Consider the following 22,770-nt stretch of genomic DNA (forward strand, 5'->3'; position numbering starts at 1 on the left):
ATGTGTGTGTGTGAATGTGTGTTATGTGTTGGGGTTAGGGTGGGGTCAGGTGCATGGGGGGGGGGGGCAAGAATGACCTCAAGGTGACATTTTTCCCCATGGTTGTTCTGTTGAATTGCATTGGCTTCCGGGATGGTAGTAAAGTGTCAGAAATTGTCATTAATAAATCTCTAGAAAAGACAGTTATTCCTGTCTCTAGGTATTACAGAGCAATACCCCAAGACATCTCGGTCTTGTACCATTTGTTCTTTTCTGCCCCCCCCCCCCATATTATTTTGTTCTTTACTATTTGGACCCCCTTTCCACCAGGATCAATCATTCTGATGGAGGTCTCCTCTAGACTTTATGAAGATAAAATATCAAATAAGGGGAAAAATATAAATATGATTTAAACGAATATATACAGTAATGGACTATCATAGAGATGTATACTCATTAGTATACATCTCTATGTGGACTATATATCTTGACGCGACTCCTATATTGCGCAATAAGCCCGAAATCAAATCTGAAATAGCGGACGATTTTCACGGTACGGTACACTAGTTGTGAGTTGTACCCAGTAAAATAATCGTCAAATTCAGTCTTTAGTATCAAATCACGATGGCAGAGCGTCAAGGCAAGGCAGAAGCGAAGAAGTTGGCTGAAAAATTAGACAAGGACATTGACGACTTCATTGAAACTCTCCCGAAATCAAGATACAAAGATGGATTTTCAGAAGACAACTGGGAAGAGGTTCGTGTTCTGTTGGTTGTGTGTCAATTATGTATCATTATGCGCCACGGTGACTGTTATTGCTCTTTCGCACCGCGCCGCCGGTTCCTTTCTGATGAGCCCGCTGGGCCGGGCTCTGCCTCTCGCCGGCGCAGGGTCAATATGGTTGGGTATGTACGAGATCGCGAGACTGGGCCTGGGGCGAAAGTGCACAAGCTCCAATACCAATTGGCTTCCTGATGATTGCGCCCATTTTGGCGCCAGGCCAGGAAGCTTAAGGGGGGGGGGCGGTTCTGAAAATTTTCTGATCTTTTACTTATTTTTTTATCTCTCTCAGCACAGCAATATCTGTTGTAAATTTCATTAATTTGTGTTTTCTAAATCTAACTAATTTATAGATCTAAAACTAAGGCTCAGGTCTAACTCTAAGCCTTCTAACTAAGGTCAGGAAGTAGATATTGCACTTACACATGCACGCAATAACAGCACTGGGAGTAGACCAAAATCTTCGGTCTCTGTTATGTTGGTTGTTCAGCTGAACTCCGTTGGCTTCACTCACCAAATACAGAGACCGAAGTTCTAGCGCGATCTGTACAGGGGACTCAATGGCCATATGTTTATGTGTATTAAGTTCGGATAAAACAGGGCAGTGAAGTTGCGCGACAGCCGAGGTAAGCCACTGTTTTTGTTCCTTTTAACTTGATTTTCCCCGTTTTTTGGCAATTGATGCCAAGAGGGAATATTAATATGCATTTCGGTTGCGTAAATTTTCAAAAGTTTGATTCATTAAAGACAAAAATTGAAGAGCCCCGACGGGGGGATTTTGCATTGTAAGTCCCCTAATGGCGGCTGTACGATAGCGAGCCGTCTGTGTATGAGGAGAAATAAAAATTTAAAAAAATGTTAAAAAACTCCTCGAAACAGACGGCTGCCAGCTGTCTACACTAGGAGTACCTTTAGAATCCACTCACACTATTGCGAGGTTAGTATATGCTATACGAACCTCGCACAACCAACGTGTTTTTGTAGTGGATTTTAGAGTTGTCGTTAACATCGCTTCATAACGTGAATGATGTTAGCTGAAACCTATTCCGCTACTCACCAGGGCTTTTTCTGGTAGAAAGCGTTCCATTATCAATTTTTAACATATTTTTTAATTTAAAAAGGACACAAAAAAGAGCAAAATCGCTTACCTCCGCCTGGAAAGTGGCTTCGCACGTCTCTTCCATGGAAATAAAAGGAAGGTCGTTGATGGCGCTAATACAGTTCGCAACCTTAATTCAGCTTGGTGGTATTTTTAAAACTAGATTCATGATTCATTGTATGCGCAATTCCAATAATTGTTTGATAAAATAGAGACCCCAATAAATGCAATAACTTTAAAAACATACTTTTTTATTATTTTTGCTGACGATAATACTTTTTGGAAAATATTCAAAACAATGACAAATTAAACAAAAAATATAGAAAATTCTATGTACCTTGAACAAAGCCCCGCAAGTGCTACCGTTCGTTTGTCAATTAACGTTCCACCAAAGTCTTTACAGTAAAAAGATTGAACACTTTGCCGACTTCGCGTAACGCTTTGCATCGATTTACGTGTAAGATAATTTCTGTGTCTATTCTTTCAATTGTAGTGTCTTTGATATGAAGATAAATCGCGCGCCCTCTTTCGCTCATTAGACGAAAAATTTGAGAGCTAGAAAGGTAGCTCTTGTATTTTGTGAACGAGAAGAAAAATCAACGCTTAAATGACGCATTTTGAGGGATATTCATCAAATTATGAGGAATTGACTTCACATCGTTTCGTAAGTTTCGTAGGAGGACTTCATTCTGTAAGTCCTCGTATTAATTTTTCGTAAATTAACGTTATTTGTTGAATGCGCCGTGCCTTCAATTATTCTTTAGTCGGCGGCTGAGATGTAGCCGTGGGTGATTAGAATCCAATGTCATGTTATAATCGATTATGAGACCAATTTACCTCCTAATCGCTGCTGCCGGTGTGCGATAGCCAGAGGCTTGGTGATAGCAGTTTTGTCGCCCTCTACGTTCGTGAGCTAATGAAGAGGCCCCGGCGTCAAGCAGGAGATCGATCAGGAAATGGATAAAGGATGGAAGGGGGAGGGGGATGGTCCCGTAGGGGGGTACACGACTTGTCCAATATGATTGATGTAGTAGGAGGGGTGAAGTAATGTCAGGTGATATGATAATCAGAGGAGTTTTAAAGGAAAGATATATGAAGGAATCAAAGAGGGGGCGCGTGATCGAGGATATGTGCATTGGTATATAATTATGTTGATAATGTTTATATGTTATTTAAGGAATGATAGTCGTTGATATGTATACATGGATACATGTATACAAAGATACTTGGATACTATTATATTACATACATGTTTGGATATGGATACTTGGAAACATGGATACGGGGATACTCGGATACTATTGGATACGTGGATACTTAGATACATGGATACGCGGATACGTGGATACTTGGATACTTGGATACTATTGGAAACTTGGATACTTGGATACATGGATACGCGGATACTATTGGATACTTGGATACGTGGATACTTAGATACCTTGGATTATTGGATACATGGATACTTGGATGCGTGGATACGCGGATACGTGGATACATGGATACTTGGATACTATTGGATACTTGGATACTTGGATACTTGGATACATGGATACGCGGATACGTGGATACATGGATACGCGGATACTTGGATACTATTGGATACTTGGATACGCGGATACATGGATACGTGGATACTTGGATACTATTGGATACGTGGATACTTAGATACCTTGGATACATGGATACTTGGATGCGTGGATACGCGGATACGTGGATACATGGATACTATTGGATACTTGGATACGCGGATACATGGATACGCGGATACGTGGATACTTGGATACTATTGGATACTTGGATACGTGGATACTTGGATACCTTGGATACATGGATACTTGGATGCGTGGAAACGGGGATCTTAGATACTATTGGATACTTGGATACATGGATACTGATGCGCGGCTACGGGCTTATGCCTACAGGAAAACTTGGATACATAGATACTTGGATAAGAACATCAAGGAGTTTTTGATACTCTGGAACATGGAAAACACATGAAAAAGTGCATGATACTAACTGTACTTTTAGAACGAAGCATCACACACCCTAATTACCTTATTTTCAGTTATTATCATTGACATCATTTTTAATCTGTATTTTTCTTGAGAGAAAGAGATAGAAAAGGCTACCGGTACTTTAATCAGTAGATAGTTAAAGTTGGCTGCTCTCTTTATAATTGTAACGAGACATATATCACTTCCCTAAGCCCATATGATTACAATTTGACCAATTAATCTTAATCCCTTTTAGGATTGATTTTATTTAATTAAGTTGATTTCAGTCAACAAAATCCAAATAAACTATTTGGATTATTATAGATTTTTCAGTCAAAAGAAGGCTAGTATAATAACATGTACAAATATGCAGCTTAAAGGTCAAGTCTACCCAGAAAATCATTGATTTGAATCATTAGAGAAATAAGAAACAAGCCAATTTTATCAAGAAATGGATGTGTAATAATAAAGTTATGACATTTTGAAGTTTTTTGCTTATATTTCGCAAAACAATTACAATCATGTACAACTCAGTGATATGCAATAAGACAAGAGAAACAGAGAACAAACAAAATAGTTAAGTAAGGGGATAATAAGAACGATATACCACACCGAGATGTTTTGGTTATATTAAAATGACCAATCAATTTCAAAACATGTCGCATAGAGACATATTTTACATGGTTACAATTCGACAAATTAATTTCACTCCCTCCTGTTTGTGATTGCAACGCGACACATCATAGGGCCTATATCACAATCCTTTTTTAAACAAATTAATTTCATTTTCATGTCTTGTTGCAATTATCTCATTATTTATAAAGCGCTAAAAAACCAATTGTACTTACATGTATGTAAACGCTTACAGATTCGGTCATCGGATTTAAGCAATCATTTCCGCAGACAACGTATGCAAATCCTCCACTCCCTGAGAGTATCTCAGGCAGTCGCATATGAGGCGCACACAGTGCTGGACAATGTATAATGAGTAATGACATGAAGCATAAATTGGATTTGATTTTAATTAGTGGGTTGTTATGTGAATGTCTCGTTCTGATTATAAATACGAATAAGTATTCTCTAATATGACTCGTTCTATTCTTAATTTTCAACTAAAGACTGAAGTTATAATATTACAAAAATTGACATGATAATTGAATATTTTGGCCAGTTTTTGGAAATACAAATTAGAATTTGTATTAAAAAGGTCTTAATTTTTGCTTGTTCGCTTCGCACCCTCGTAGCTTTTACGATCGCTTCATATTATTTCATCATAATAAACGCTGCACATAAAAGCAACGGTTTTAAGCTATCATATTGAAAATAAAATGTGGAAGACGTTTAATCTGAAAGTGAGAATTGATTGTAAAGAACATTTATCTAAAAAGATTAATAGTGACATAAATGCATTTAAAAAAAAATTTTATTGCGTTTTTCTTTTACGTTTTTTCTTCCTTCTTTTTTTCTCTCGTTATTTCTTTCTTTATTTATTTATTTCCTTACTGACTTAATACATTACTTCATTTAATTTCTTAAATTGTCATAGACTTACACTAACAGATAAAGAATACATGGAGAAAAAGAAAGAGTATAAAAACAGAGAGAAACACAGACAGAGAGAGAGCGAGAGAATGAAAGGGGAAAAATGAGACAAAAAAAAACCAGTGAGAATGTATAACTAAGTGGCCAAACTTCTTTCACAAAGTTTGATGCGACTGCTTGTAACCATGAAGTGTGCAACATATAAAAATTAAAATAAATATTTGCAAATGAACTTAATTGTAGAGGCCTTCTCAATTACGATTGTTTCATATTATTTCATTATAATATACGCTGCACATAAAAGCAATGGTTTCAAGCTATCACATTGAAAATAAATCTTGAAAGGGGTTTAAAATGAAAAGTAAGAATTGATTGTAAGAACATTTATAAAAAAAGATTTAACAGTGACAAACTGTATCTTTTATGTTATTTTACTACGATTTCCTTTCACGTTTTTTTCCTTTCTTTCTTTTTGTTTTGTTTCTTTCTTTCGTTATTTCTTTCTTTCTTACTTTCTTTCTTTTTTCTTTCTTTCTTTCTATCTTTTTTCTGTCTTTCTTTCTTTCTTTATTTTTTTCATTCTTTTCTTATTTCTTTCTTTTCTCTTTTTATTTCTTCCTTTTTTTATCTATCTTCTTTCATTCCCTTTCTTAGGACCTCTCTTTATTTCCTCCTTTTCTCTGTCTCTTTCTGTATCTCTTCCCTAAAAATTTCAAGCTTTTCCTCTGTCTATGTCACTATTCTGTCTCCTAAGTTCATAAAGAAGAAATACAAAAAAAAAGCAATTGCAAGGTTTAGAGTGATATATCAACCAATAATGTATACGAGTTTTGAATTAAAAATTATGTACCGGTATTCTAAGTATCATGCACGTATTCTGGGGGGGGGGGGGGATTTTGTGGCCCTTGCCCCCGGGTAGGCAAAAAGGGGACGCCAAAAGGGGAAGGAGAGAGAGGAAAGAAAAGATTAGTAAAAAGGAGGAAACAAGAAGAGAAAGAGAAAGAGAAAAAAAAAGGGGGGAAAAGAGAGAAAAAAAGGGAATAGGAAAAAGAAAAAAAGGAGAAGAGGAAAAGAGAAAAAGAAAGGAAAAAGGGGAAATAAAAGAAAGAGACGGGGCGCCAAATTGATGTTCGACCTGGGGACGGGGGCACCATAATGTCATGAAAGAAAGGCACCAAATTGACCATAAACAAGAGGGCGCCAAATTGACAGGTCTGTAATAAGGGAGCTCCAGACTGACCTTAAACTTGGAGGGGGCGCCAAATTGATGTTTGACCAAGGGGGCGTCAAATTGTCCTATAAGGAGGGGGTATCAAAGTGACCTTAAACATGGGGGCACCAGGTTTATCTTCTACCCAGGGGGACCCAAATTGACCTTAAACTCTTAGGGGGCGCCAAATAGATGTTTGACATAAAGGGGGCGCCAAATTGTCCTGGAAGGAGGGGCACCTAATTGGCCTGTTACGGGGGGCGCCAAACTGGCGCCAAATTGATGTTCGAACTAGGAGGCGCAAACCAGACCTTAAACTTAAGGGGCGTCAAAGTAACTTAAACTTAGGGGGTGGGGCACCGAGTTAATAATTGACTGGGGGCGGCAAATTGTTGTGTAAGGAGGGGGCGCCAAACACCTTAAACGCAAGAGGTCACCAAGTTGATGTTCATCCTAGGGAGTGCGACAAATTCACCTTAAACTTAAAGGGGCCACCAAACTGACGATAAATATGGGGGTACCAAATTTTCCAGAAAGGAGGGGCACCAAATTCACCTGTAACGGGAGGCGCCAAACTGACCTTAAACTTTGGGGGGAAGGCAAATTGTCCTTTAAGGAGTGGGGGACAAAATGACCTTAAACATGGCGGCGCCAATCTCAGGATTCACAGGAGAGGGGGACAATATGACATTAACTTGGGTAGGGGGCTCAAAATTTTTGGTTGCTATTTTTTTCCTTTTTCCTCTCATTTCCAAATACATTCTTTGTTTGTTCTTATACTTAATGTCACCTTCTCATTTCTTTTGTTCCCTCTTCATTTATATTTCTTTCACCCTAGTAAACGCATATAAAGAATGAAACAGATATAGAGAGAAAAAGAGACAAAAGACAATAACAAAGAAATGAAAATTTTAATATTTGTCTTTTCTACCTCTCTCTCTCGCGCTTTAATTACTCATTTTCGTTTTAAAGTTTTTATTTACCTTAAACTGTTTGTCATTCCGTTTTCCCTTCCATTGTACATGTACCTCACTCTTTTACTTTCCTTCTATACAATTATATTTAGTTGTCTAATTCAATGATCACTTTCTACGTTTTTCTTTTCTTTCTTTGCTCACACATTCTCTGTCCCTCTCTCTCTCTTTTCTTTTTCTTTCATCATTTATACCTAATTATCCCTTCTTCTTCTACTCCTCTGTTTTTTCAATCTCTTGACATCCTATCTCTTAAATATATTCAAAACATAACAAATAAACAAAATATAAATATCTTTCATAAACAAAATACATTAAACAATTTATTGCGATAATTCTTATACACTACATTTGCAAACAATTAAAGACATAATATACATTATGATTCTACAATACATGACTGTAACATGAATCATTGTAAAAAAAAATGATAACAAGATCTTTATAAAGTACTTACAAAATATTTATAACGAATCTTCTAACTTTATTCTACATATACGTCTAACACTAAAATATAAAACATATCTATCTAATACAAATGAAAACATAAATAACGCAAATAAAAAAAGAAATATCTATGAAAATATATAGATGTAGTATCAATTTAAACTTGAACAAAAAAATATATACTTAAGAAACAAACTAACTGTAAAATCGCAAACAGATGCAAAAAGACGTCTAACACTAAAATATAAAACATATCTATCAAATACAAATGAAGACATACATAACATAATCAAAATATCAATAGAAATATATAGATATACGTATCAATTTGCACTAAAAAAGAATATATTTAAAAAAAAAGTACTGTAAAATGGCATACAGATGCAAAATGTACATGTATGACATCAATCAAAAAATAAAAAGTACTATATAACAAAAAGAATGGAAATAAATTCTAACATGACAAAAGAAATCTCCACATACAGGAAATACATGTAAATGGATGTCAAAATATCTATAAAATGTATACATTTACGTATCAATTAACACTTACAAAAATATATATCTAATGTAGAAAAAAAGTACTATAAAATGGCATACAGATGCAAAGTGTACATAATAACATCAAACAAAAATAAAAAGTACTACATAACAAAATATAATGAAACTAAATTCTACCATGACAAAAGAAATCTTCACATACAGGAAATATACAATTAAAGTCCCAATAGTCCATCATACTCCTCCTCTACAAACTTGCCAACGAGTTAAATTTTTTCATCTTCTCCATGTCCTCCTCCAACTTTCTTATACGTCCATCTTGATACGACATGTACGAAACAAGCGATCCAACAACTTCTCTCAGCCGGGACGGCGACGAACTCAGTTCCTGAATAAGAGGTAGCACTAGAGTGTTCAACTTGACTTCATTCCCATTTTCGTCATTTGCCTCCGAAGTTCATGCATCGTCTTTCTCCGAAGAAATGTCCTCGTACAGATCGTCTGTACTCATCTTTTCTCCAACATTGTTGTTCTTGTCCATCATGTACATGGGGATGTCTTCTGTAGCTCCCGGATCCGGAGTATATGTATTATCACCATTCATCTCCTTTGGCCTGTCTATTCCATTGGTTACAGGTGAAGGAATGTCCTCTCCTAGTAATTGCATAATGAAGTCATCATAATCTTCTTCAAAACTAAGTTCTGCTGCCAGTCCGGCCATTGTTCCTACAAAGTACACTTTAAGTTCCAAAAGCTAACGAAATTGAGGGTGAAAAACTATATAGGCCTAATCAATAAAACTGACCAAGTCAAGAGATGTCCACGAGCTTTGTAACGTTTATCAACTAATGACGCTAATTAAGACCACAAGCTTTTTAAACTCTTAAAACATAACAGTCCAGTACATAAAGACACGTGTGCATTGTATTCTACCGAAAGCAAGAATGAGTCTCACGCCGGTCTCACGTTCATGCCGGTCATGAACTTCAATAGATTACTTAATCACTATTCACTATATAGTACCTAAATCTTAATCCCTCCTTTAAAAAATTTGGGGTATTAATCTTACATGGTAGCCCTATAGTCTCAAAGGCATTACAGGTGGTTCTTTATCAATGAACTGAAGGAATTCTGAAGTGACATTTTAGTTTGATTAACATATATTAAATCAAATTACATGTGTTGTGCAAGCATGTCATATTTCAAAATTTCCAATTGTTGAAAATAAGCGTATCTTTAAATGTCATAACTTTCTTATTTTATATAAATCACTTAAAAATACATCAATATCGAACAAGTCACTCTATAGCTTTACTTTATTTTGGTGAAACAATTATACGTGGTTCTTCATATGCAAAACGCAAGCTGATGATGTCACATCCCCACATTCCTTTTTCTTATGTTATTTCATGAAATCTTAAATGTTTTTTGTTTCGTACATGTGTAAATGATGTGTCTCCATTATAATGAAATACGTTGCAGCAATAAATAACTAATGCACTTAATCACTTGTCAATCCAATAGGTTTGGTTCTTGGAATGAAATTTTTTAACTTAAACTTAATTTCATATAATAAAATACAAAAGAACAAGTGGGGATGTGACATCATCAGCCCACCTAATGAATAATCATGAAGACATGCCCAGAACTGTTTAACCGGAATAATGCAAATATTTAAAATTCAATAACTTCTTTATTTGTAATCTAATTTTGATCAAATTTTCAGCCTATTGCTCTGTGAATTTTACTCTATTTATTTAGATATAAATATCTTCGGCCTGGAGCATCCCTTTAAGCACTATTTAGCTCATGGGCGGAAGTCCCAGGGGGGACGTGGCCCCCCTACCCAAAATAGTAGGGTGGACACAATATCAAATGTCCCCCTACTATTTTCGGTCTTTTATGACAGAAAGAAAGAAATTGAAATAAAACATGTATTTTGTATTTTAGATGAGAATTAAGACCTTACTTTATTGGGTGATGGGTGATAACCTTTTTTTTTTTTTTTTTGCTTATCAGGGTCTTTTGTGGTGTTGTGGTGGTTACATGTTCGATTTTTTTATCCTTGGGTAATACCACATGTGTGCCTATGAGGATGAATGGGGTCAAAGGTCATCTATAGGTCAAAAGGCCAAGTTTTTGTTTAACCTGCTCTCATTTCTTTTTTTCTGCATCAATTATGTCCACACTTGGTTTGTGTGATCCTTGGGTAATACCACATGTGGTAAACTTGACAATGTGGAAATTTGTAAATTCTGTTCTGAAGATTCAATTTATTATCTGAACAAAATGAAAAGTAGGATCAGTCGTTGTAGAACATGAAAGGAGGCTAAAAGCCAGCTCAACTCTCCAAATTGTAAATAATCTTTATTCATTGTGCTGGAAATTTCATTTTGGTGGCAGGATGCAATTTAAAAAGCCTGTCTTTAGTTTTGGTAAATCCCCCAAACTGTGCACTCTTCCAATCCATTACAGTCCGACCTCTCTTATCCATTCTCCCCTTATCCGGATCTTTCTTTTATCCGGACGCATGCTTGCTGATATTTGTTTTCAATCTAGTACGTGGGGAAATGAGATTTCAATCTAAAATCAAAATTCCTACGCAAACTCACTTTGCTGTACATGTATACATTTCCCAATAGAGTCTACCTACAACCGCACTACTTTTTATGAAAATATCTTACCCAAATCACTGAAAGAACGTAGACAGGATAATTTTCCAGTAAATCAGGGCACAGAACAACCACTTTATCACGTTCTCTTTTTTTCAGGAAAAAAAAACACATGTCGTACTCCGTGATTTTTCTGTTGTTTGGTTTGTTTTTCATGAATAAATTTGCACATTTTATTCATAATAAATTTTAAAAATTAGTTTTGGAATGTCTTTTTATACTGGCTTGTAGTTTATGTGGTAAAGAATGTGTGTGTCAAATTTCGACATAATCGCATGAACAGCGGCCGAGATCACCCCCCAGTCCTCAATACATCTCAGATAGCCAAGTTTATTTTTTGTTCTGTTCATTGCAGGAATTTGATAAGATTCCACTTTTCATGAAAGAAGCTCCAGAGAATATTGAAGATTTTCCCGAGCTTCAAGCTTTCCAGCAAATCAAGTATGCCTCCGAGGAGAGTACAAAGGAAGGTGAGAAACTTTGATTATCACTGGTAACTGTTATAAGCTACTGAAATCCTTGCATCTGATTGGCTGAGAGCAAGCTTGTTCATGAAAACCACTGACAAAACTCTTCATGAAATGCTCCCCTTGTGTCCTGCTTCTCTTTTTCCTTTTATACTATTAGCTATGTAGAAGAAGTGTTGATGCTGCACAAAAATTATCTGTGATTGCATTCTAAGAAAAAAAAATCATCTTTTTTTTTTTAGCTGAACAGCTAAAATGCTGCATATTATTACAGCATACATTGGACCCTATTTCAGGGGCTCTTTTGTTTAGTTTTCCAGGCCTTAGGGGGCAAATTTATGAAGTTCTGAGTTGGTTAAAAGCAGTGAAAAATAGCTGAAACAAAGCAGCATTTGTGGTCGATAAATTGTAATACTTTTCATAATCAACAATATTTTGGTCATTTTGTGTTGATATATCAGCATCATCATAATACCATAATCAAATATTCAATTTTTTGTCTTCAAAATTGCACAATTTTGATACTATCAAAATATCACCCAGTACTATTCCACAATCTTTTCACTCTTCTAACTTATCTCTAGATAATGCGTTGACTCACAAGAATGACGGTAATCAGTGGTTTAAGAAGAAGATGTACAAACCAGCCGTTACTGCCTACACCGAAGGTCTCGATCAGAAATGTGCTGATAAAGAAATCAACGCTGTCCTCTACACAAACCGTGCTGCAGCTCATTATCATCTTGGTAGATATTTTGCTTTATTATACATACATGTAAGGTTCAGTTCTGGTCGCAGGATCTTCTGTTCCTCTATGTCCAGCTCCTGGTGATAAACAGAGACGTCTGAAGAATTGGCGCAGTCTGGGGGAGGAACCTTATAATCAAATTTTAATTCTATATTATGCCACCAAAAATCAGTCCTCTTTTCAACTTGTATTTCCACATGTCATATAACACAGCAACAATAATTTATCAATACATAACAGTAGTTGAAATACCACTGAATGAAATTAACAAAAAGCAGATGAATCACAAAAATGAATATTCAAATTGTAGACATTTGTTCATTTATGGGATTATTTTTCTTATGGATAATAATAAACAAAAAAAAGGGAAGTCAAGTGATAGTGATTTGGGTGACCATCTACTTAAGGACAAGAGCTTGAAATAGATGAAGGCCTCAAAAGTAAAGGGGAGTTGAGAGAAAACAAAGTATAGTGCAATAAAAGAGGCTTACCTCTCATTGCAAACAGTAATAGAGAGACAAAAATGATAAGTAAACAAAGAAGTGAAAAAGGAAGAGAAGTTAAGTGAATACAGAGTATGTAGATAAAGTGTAAAACACAAGATAATTTAGTACTAAATTATTAGACTTCACAATTTCCTTCAAAACCTAATAACTTATTCATCATATGTGATTTGAACACAAGTGCTGGGTAATCAGAGTTCAACTGAGAAGTGAAAATCCTCCAAACATTAACACAAATACTACAGAACAAAAAAATCTTATAAAAAAATTATATAACTCTAATTAAAACTTGATCATTTTTGGAAGGCTGGGTATATAGTTAAGTTACTGAAAAGATGATTATTGCTAGATAATTACAAGACAAATTAATCTATCAAATATATTTCTGGTAGTAGGTATGGTAAATAATATGTCTGTTTTAAGTCACGCATATCAAATACATTCACCAAAATACTGCATAAGTGAGAGTGTAAAGAAGTACCATGCAGAAATCATAAAAATAAACATCTTGTCCCGTATTCCTATATGTTTAAATTTAAAATCTGGCGTAAACTTTTGGTTTAACTATGGATAACCAATTGTGACATAGATCTCTATTAAACAGTACAGATCCAAAGTATCAGCTCTTTTGACCCATGAATCATTCATAACTGTCGGAATTAATAACTAAAGTAATTTTCTCCACATTAAAGCATGAAGATAGAACACAGAAAACTTAAGAAACATACAATGTTAACAAATTTTCAAGTTTATATAGTACAGTGTTAGACCATGGACTGTTAAAGCTGTAGTTCAGTTTTATACTTTTCCTTTATGCAAATAATTTTGATGGGTATGTACTTAAATGTGACTTTTTTCCACAGGTAATCACAGGTCTTCATTAAATGATGCCAAAGAGGCATTGAATCTTAAACCTGACCATTTAAAGGCCCTCAACAGGACCATTGACTGCTGTATGCAACTCAAAGAATACGGAGAAGCCATCCAATGGTGCGACAAGGCTCTTCAAATATCCTTTTCAACATTTTGTTAAATGGGTACCCTGTAGGAAGGAATTCCTTGAATGCTCAAGCGTCCGATCAGGATAGCCGTGCTAAAGCCGAGATAATAGTATGCAGCGCTTAGAGACAAATGTCATTTGTATTAAGCACTATATAAATGTCGCATATTATTATTATTAAAATAGTATACCCAGCTTTAGTAGCTTGTGTTATTGAAGATATGACTGTTTTAGTTGTCAGTGAATCATTGAAGTAATCATAGGTATGAATATTATATTTCTGATGACACTGTATCATGACTCGGTACTTGGTATGATTATTGTATCATAAAGTGTAAAGAATCTCTCTTTTTCATCTTATTAATATCAAGGTATAACATTTATTTTTCTGATTATACTGTATTCATAACCCATCAGTCATTGATGACAAAGTATTGAGAATAATTATGTTTTTCATACAAAGTGACAAAAATATTTTTTTTTCAGATAATCATATAAAAAATAACTTTTTTTCCCATGAAACATCCTGCAATTTGAATCACTTTTTTTCTAATGTGATTGATTAAGTGGGATGTCCAATAGGGGACATATTTTTTTCTGGTATGTGCATCTGTACATCAGAATTTAATGAACCACAAAATGGTCCAGAGTGATATGTCAGGTGATCCTTAACCAAATGAATACATCTATTCCAGTGATAAGAAAATTCAGGATCTTAGGATACAAGCATCAAAACTCAAGGTAATAGAGAATTACAACTACTTCAACTTTGACAGGATGGCAACTACCATAGAGTACCAAAGTGTGACGTCAGTTGCTGGTTCTAAACAGTCGTAGCTGATGGTCGTCTGACAAATATGTTGCAAGCAATCAAATTCAGATAGCAGCCATTTTCGCCTATGAGAAACACATGCTTTCATTCGGCGGGTTTATTTGTTAAGAAAAACCATGGCAACTGACGTCATCGCTTCGGTACTCTATAGTGATAGGCATTGGCGGCGGAAGCCAAAAATTGAAGGGGGGTCCATCTGAAATTTTGGGATGGACACAGGTAAAAAATTTGACAAGCAAAAAAAAAAAGACTTGTTAAGTTACAACCAGCCTTCTCTAAGAATGAAGAATAATTTCTTTTTCTATGATGCACATTTAACTCATTGGCTACCATTTAATTGTAGAATGACACATACTTTCCAAAGACTCCTGCCAAAGTTATTTAGGGCATAGGGCTCAAGTGTTGATTCAATGTCATTTTGTAATTGATTTGCTGATTTCCCCTTTCATTTTTGGTATCATGACAAAATGAGTTTCTCTTCATTTATTCTTTTAACAGAAATCAGCAGACAAAGAGAAGAGAAAGAAACAGCTAGAGGAGAAGAAGCAGAGGGCTGCGGAAGAGAAACTCATCGCAGCTTTGAAAGTAAGATCATAACTGCCTTTCATTTTCATAAAATGTCCTATTTCTCAGATTCCCTTATTTTTTTCTCCTGCACTCGATTAAAAACTATTCATTAAAAAAATGATCACCGAATGGTTGGCAAGTTATTATGGAACTTGGCAGAATATATGTCACTGATTCTTAAATTTTGTGCATAAGTTTCTTAATAGACATTGGTACAGATGGCAGTTTAGTGAATTTACTCCCCTTGATTGTAGAGTGATAGCATACTGTACAGTACTTTCTGACCAAGGACCTAAAACTGAATGAATGAATGAATTTATTTATTATCCAATGCAATGATAATAACAATTTACAAGTTATGAATACGTAGAAAAGCAAGGATAATAGGAACCAGAAAATAGCATGAATGCTAGTCAAGCCTGGCCCCTTCTACTTTAGGCAGATAGAAACATGTTTCTTAACTTGTTAGTTAAGAATGAACAATCGTGAGTCTACTAAATATACTCTATATTATATAAACAATGCCTACATAACAATTTTAAGAAACACTAACCGTATATACATATGAAAGGTATATAGATGATAACAAAAATACCGTATAGATGATAACAAAAATTCATTTTTCCAACAGATGTTCAACAACAGCTTTACAAATACTTGACCTTGATGGTTTCTTTCTGATTTCGATTGGTAGCTCATTCCAAGAAGTTGTGCCTACATAAGATAAACACTCCTTTCCCAAGCTTGTCCTAACCTTTGGTACATACAGATTCTCATCTTCCTTTTGCCTTGTATTATGTAGAAGCAATGAATCTTGAAGCAATGAAGAGTTATGATTGATCTAATCAATCTCAACTACAATGTATATGGAAATCCATCCATACCATAATTTTTTCTACAGGAAATGAGCACAATCTCCCTAGTAAACAAAGAGAATCACACTGAATATTAAAGAGAATGATGAATGTCTGAATAAACATATCTAGAAAATATTTTGAACAAATTTGCATTTTAGATTTAGACGTTGTTTGCCGTCCATAGTTGTGGTTGATCGGATCAATCACAACACTTGGTAAGACGAGGCTTTGATTTCACTAGAAATAGAATTGGGTATTCATGTTTGGTGCAGTTGATTATAATTCACTTATTTTCCCGTAGGAACTGACATTTTAAACATTATCCATCTTTCTTTCAAAGGTCCGGAATCTTCGCTTTGTGAGTGACCCCGTCGAGGGGCAAGACGGGGAGCCTGAAGAACAAGCCAAGGCGTTTGTAACCTCGCTGGTATCCAACGAACCCTCCGGGCGTCATATGGTCAGCCTGGACGATGAGGGCGTGCTTCAATGGCCCGTTAGGTTTCTGTATCCAGAGCATGGCCACAGCGACCTCATCTCAGCATTCAATGAAGATACAAGGTTCGAGTTTTGAACTTTCGTAGTAACAAATGTCAAAATTTTGGTGTTACTTTTCTTTCTTCATATTTTCTCTTTCCTTCTCCCCCCTGATTCTTATCTGGTATATGTTTTTTCTTTCCTTTTTTTCCATTATGTTTTTTTTTGCTGATTAGTCATCTTTGTTCCTATCAGTCTATTTACATATCTTTTCATACCTAAACGGGAAGTTCACCCTGACGAACGGTTTGTTGTAAAAAATACCAGAAAAAAAAATTGGTAAAAATATGAGGATAATCCATCAAAGATTAAGAAGATAATTAGAATTTTAAGTTTTTGATTTGTAACGTCATGAGAGTAGCTGCCCCATATGTTATGTAATATAAAATGCATAAATCTCAATTTTTTAATGGTTCATGATGACTGCATGTAAATATTTGTTACTCTCAGAAGTGGATGTGATATGATTTGTCTGTTGATATACTGAAGTTACAATTAAACCATTTTTATTTTTAATGTAAAAATTACATTTCATTGATTTTTACGGCACAATATATGTGGAAGTTGCTTGCATATCATGTCACAAATCAAAACATTGAAATTCCAAATTTTAAAAATCTATGATGGATTTTCCCCAAACCTTCACCAATATTTTGCATTATTTTTTCCGACTATTTTTACAATAGATTTTTCTTCAAGGTTGACTTCCCCGTTAATGCACACTCATGCACACATTGTACAGGACCGAGATGGAAACAAAAAAATAGTATCTTCTGGTATTATTATCCTATATATACATTTGAATGAATAAATGAAAAGAATTTTAAACATGGCGTTTGTTGCTTATATTGCTGTACATAATTTTTACTGTTATTTCTTCTTCTTCTCTTTTTCTATCTATCTCCCTCTCTCTCTCTGTCTGTCCCTCTCTTTGTTTTCTGTCTAACTTTCATTTCTTTCCATTACAGTATTTCTCTTCACTCTTCATCTATTTTTTTTCACCTCTTCCTCTTTCTATTTTTTTTTCGTATCACTTGTCTTCCCCTCCACATCCTCTCTATCTGCATGTACCCTTGGCTGGTTACTTGTTATACAGCAATAACAAATAAATTTAGGATTTTTTCTGTTTTTCTTTTCTTCTCTTGTTAGGTTTATAGACCACCTAGAGGTGATGTTTTCATCGAAGGAAGCCCCTCCTGAATGGGACCAAGAAAGAAAATACCAGGTCACTAATTTAAAGGTTAGTCATTCTTGGTCTCGGTGAAAGGTTTGTGAAGTTAGTATACTAGGGCCCCCATTGCGTAAAGGCCCGGGGGGGGGGGGGGCACTCGACCCAATATGTGGTAGGTATGTGCCACTGCCACTCAAACCGGCTCCACAACATTTGCTCCAGTGACAATTGCCCCGCTCTAAGTTTAAAATACTAAACAAATGACCAACTTCAACCCTGAGTTTAAGACTATACCCTACCCTTAACCTATCATAAAACCCTATTGCAACCCTAACCCTACATCTTAGACGAAATTAAGCCCAGAGCAATTGTCGCAGGAGCTAATGTTGTGTCAGGCTAACACCAATATGTGGTAGGTAGGTCAAAATTAGGGGGCCTTGGAACAGCTCATCATGAAAGTGGGGATCCCTGGAACTTCTTAAATGTTCCAAAAAGACAGTCCCTGGAAATAAATTTAAAGTTGATATTATGACCTGGATCTAATAAACATGAAAAGTTACAGTTTCCAGGAACTAAATTTTGATGAACACCACAAGATTTTGTTTGACTTGGGTACCAAAGTGCCCATACCATTCAAACATGTGCCAAAACTCTACACACTGGCAGCTTTACAGACAGAGCTAGAGCATTAGTGCTCCACGGAGCTCAGCTGATGGACGGTGTGTTTTTCGCACACACAGCAAAGGGCATGAGGGAAGAGGGTTGCGCGATCATCCAATCCACAGGCTAGGGATTCCGTCTACTGCAATGGTATGGGGATTCCTCTCTGTGTGGAGCGTGGCGGAAGGAAATCTCCAATGCCTCAGAACAGGTTTTCTTTGACACCCGCCCATGGATTGCAAATGGTATGCCCTGGTATGGAAAATTGAGTGTAAAAACGGCCCCGTCTTACAAAGAGTTGTGATTGATCCGATCAATCACAACTATGGACGGCCAGCAACGTCAATATCTATTATGCATGTAGTTCAAAATATTTTCTAGCTATGATGCATATTCATGCATTAATTGTTTTCTTAAAAATTCAAGCAACTTTGTGCAAATTTCCTGTAGAAAAATCTATGACACTGATGGATTTCCATAGAGTTCAGATTGATTGGATCAGTTGTAACTCTTTGTAAGACTGGCTCCAGGAGACTCCTCTGTACATACCCATTTTCCAAAATATACAAAGCAGCCCCCCCCCCCCAGGCGTATAGGTCGCTATTAACTTTACCATATAAGGGTTACTTCCATGGAATCCTTGATTTTGATTCGCTGTTGAGAAAATTTCTATACTCCCAAAAGTTTCAACTTGGGCGAAGTTACCTGTTTACGTTTTAAGTTCTTTTGAGTCATTATTCCTTTAAAATCTGAATTTGGCATCGATTAAAAAGTTTGTGTCTGTTTTTTTTGCAGGTGTATTTTGAGGATTATGACGAGAGAAAGCTTGTTGAATTGAATGCAGATCTAACCTTGAAAGCAGGATTGCAACATCCAAGGTAAATGTTAAAGTTTATATTCAGTTCTAGTAAATTCCCCCCCAAAGTCACTACTCCAGTTCATTCCTAATTTATATAATAATGATCATTATAAACACAGCATTTATTATGTGGCCATCTAACAAGTTAATTAGTCTGACATGAAGAGGGATGGGGGGAAATAAGGAATTACAGATAAAAATAATGTTTGCCTATGCATGGGTGTATGATCAAATTAAATTACCGGTAGCTTATAATATTCAACAAAAATCAGAAAAAAACAAATGTAAGATTTTAGATACTTTTAAAATACCTCAATTGATTATATGAATGTGATTGCATAAAATATAGAGGATAGGAAATACATGTGTTTAAATGGATAGACTACAATTTTACATCAAAATCTATTTTTATTGGGTACCTGATCAACATGAAGTATCTGCAGATTTTTGTCTTTTTAATAAAGCATGGGTTGGGCAGAAAATTTCAGGATATAATCTTTTTAGGTTTCTGATATCCAATTACTTTGGTTTTAGGGTATATTCTCAACAGGCCGTTAATAAAAAGAAAATCATGTATAGAGAGGGCAGTAGATACCTAATTAGACATTTGAATTTTAAAGAATAGTGATTGAAAATATTGAAATGCCGCTACATGTGTGTAAGATTGGAATCAGGAATGTAGTCGAGACCAGCCACAAGGCCGCATATTGCCGGTCTCGGCCTTGGCCCATGTTACACGTTCAAAGTCAATGGGAGAAGGTTTTCTCCAGCGGGCCTTGTGGCTCGGAAGTACCGGCCTCAATATCCCAGATTGGAATTTTAGGTGAATTTTAGTATAATTCCTATAGATCTTTTACCAAAGCTTCACATAGGCTTTAAAGATAATTGCCAGTTGTGAGTACAATTCGTAGAGAATCCAATAAAATGACCACCCAAGTGTCTGTTGGCATAAATATGTACCCAAGGATTCTGGAAGAAATTGTGTAATTGCTGAGAAATAAGCAAAACAACCATGACATTGTCCCACATTTTTTGGTGATCCTCTATGTGTTTGGTTTTCAGCTTAGATTTCATTAAATTTCATCAAGTTCAATTCAGTGCATAACTGTACCAGATCTAGATCCATGATGTAGTTACAATTAGTCTTGGTTTTACAGACTTTCTCCTGAAATCAGCATTTACTTCAATTTTTTTTCAAATGATGGTTTCTTATCTTTGGAGGGTCAAAAGCTCAGTCGGTAGAGCGGGGGATTCGGATCTCAGTGACCAGGTTTCTATTCCCACTTTGGTAAGGCATTGATCCTCATCACCAGGTCGCTCGGAAAGGAGCTTAAGCCGTCGTCACCTGGTTGCTTGCATATAAGCATTCATGCTTTCTAACCAATCTGGAAAAAAAATCACCACCACCATCTGTTCTTTTTCACAGGTATCATATAGTGGGTGGAGTTCCTACTTTCTTTGTCCTTTCGACTGCAACACCTTATCATGAACAGTTCTTAAAGAAGTACTAAAGCGAGGCATGTTTTCCCACATGAAATGCTTATTACCATGAATGTCCAGATCGATGGTAGTTTCCAACATTCCTCATCATTTTAAGAGTAACGGCACTTTCTTTGAGAAGTACTCCAAATGAGGCATGTCATGTAACATTGACATCATATAAACTATGAAGAAAACAAACAATGACGAGGACAACATTGACAAAGATGAAGATTAAGGAGAAGAAAGAAAGAAGAAGAGGATAAAATAAAAAAGAAGAAGGAAGAGGAGGAGGAAAAGGAAGAAGATGAGGGGCCCCTCCCGTCAGAACAAAAATCTTTGTCGAAAATTGGTGAATCAAAATGGCAGTTTAGTCTTTGTTTCTGGAAAAATGATAGACATTTGCAATTTTTCATCAGCTCCGAAACTAGGACAAAACTGCTGTTCCAAATCACCAATTTTTGACAAATACTTCTTAGTTGTTCTTTGTCATTTGATGGGCATTTGACAACACATGTACACTGTTCTTGTAGCCTTTGTACATTGCTTAGAGAAAAATCCCTATTGATAAGGGTCATGAGCAAAGGGGAATGGTGATTGTATATCACGAGAAATAATATTTATATAATATTGACTGGCCTTGAGGGGAACATCAAATATATTGCCAGTGAAAGAATCATATTGGCCTTTAGACGAGGGCAATATATTTTATGTTTCCCCAAAGAAGAGTCAGTCAATATTTTTATTATCATCCAAATCAGATATCTAGAGCAAAAATCATGATAATGGTGATATTTCTGTTAAGAATAGAGTTCTATTGTGTCATGTTAATATCAGGGTCTAGGCTCTGCACTTTACCATTATGATGTACTTGCAAGCGCCTGGATCCAGCGTTTTCTTTATAATAACGTATATTGTTGGTGCGCCGATCATTATGATGTGAGACCAGGGAAAATAAGTATATTTTGCGTCGTCTCTGCATGCAAAGTCAATACGCGCATATAGAGACAGAGGAAAATACAAACAATATACCTATCTCTTCCAGATATTCAGAAAATATAGGACAATACGGTTTTGTAAATGACCAGCTCATGTCTGATACGGGTAATAATTGACTCTATTAGTGATAACACCCATGATGATAACAGAAGTGATAATGTTGTATATGACACCTCCTGTTTTGTCTAAAAGGATGACTCAGGTGTATAATTAAAAAAAACAATTAGGTTCATACTCTTACTCAAAAGAGAAACAAATAATGCAAAAAGTAATTACTAGAGCAGATAAAGCAATTGTTTTATTTGCAATATTACATCTTGATTATGTACATTTTACAACATATATATATTCATCAGTTTATTCCATGGTACTATATGTACAGTCAGGCACATTTTAATGACGAACACAAGAACATGCATGTATAATTGTTTAAACATATCCCTATTGATATGGTTATGTAATACTTTCAGTAAAGTATTGATGAAGCAGGAATAACATTTTACTATTGAAATGAAGCATGTGGAGATACAATTTTATAATTGTACATGATTTCAATAAAACCTCAAATAAAACATATATAAATGAACTCACAATGAAGTGATTTGTATTTGTCGCCTCTCATATTTGAATTTTCATGAAAGAAACAATCAGACGTACAAGAATTCAAAGTGATTTTTACATAAAGAAGATGCATAAGAAGAAGAGGCTTCAACATAAGAAGCACTACATAAAGAAGAGGCTTGTTTTTATAAAAGTTATGAAAAATTACAATTCTACATTTCCATGTATATGTTAATGTAACATGTTTATGATATTAGTGAACACACAAAGTAATTGCCCCCTGTTATTTTTCAAGAAGTGGGGGGAAAAGGAGAATAAAGAAAAAGGGAGAA

General features: G+C 35.5%; 1 protein-coding gene across 1 annotated transcript; it reads left to right on the forward strand.

Moving 5' to 3' along the window:
* Nucleotides 1-11,560: 11,560 nt before the first annotated feature.
* Nucleotides 11,561-22,463, forward strand: LOC129271922 (tetratricopeptide repeat protein 4-like). The gene is made up of 9 exons (XM_064106922.1): nucleotides 11,561-11,671; nucleotides 12,253-12,414; nucleotides 13,783-13,928; nucleotides 14,604-14,660; nucleotides 15,250-15,336; nucleotides 16,516-16,733; nucleotides 17,859-17,949; nucleotides 19,336-19,418; nucleotides 20,826-22,463. The coding sequence occupies exons 1-9, from the start codon at nucleotides 11,581-11,583 to the stop codon at nucleotides 20,908-20,910; spliced, it is 1,020 nt and encodes a 339-aa protein (XP_063962992.1). The 5' UTR covers nucleotides 11,561-11,580; the 3' UTR covers nucleotides 20,911-22,463.
* Nucleotides 22,464-22,770: the final 307 nt, after the last annotated feature.

This window comes from Lytechinus pictus, chromosome 11 (assembly GCF_037042905.1).
Source record: "Lytechinus pictus isolate F3 Inbred chromosome 11, Lp3.0, whole genome shotgun sequence".
NCBI lineage: Eukaryota > Metazoa > Echinodermata > Echinoidea > Temnopleuroida > Toxopneustidae > Lytechinus > Lytechinus pictus.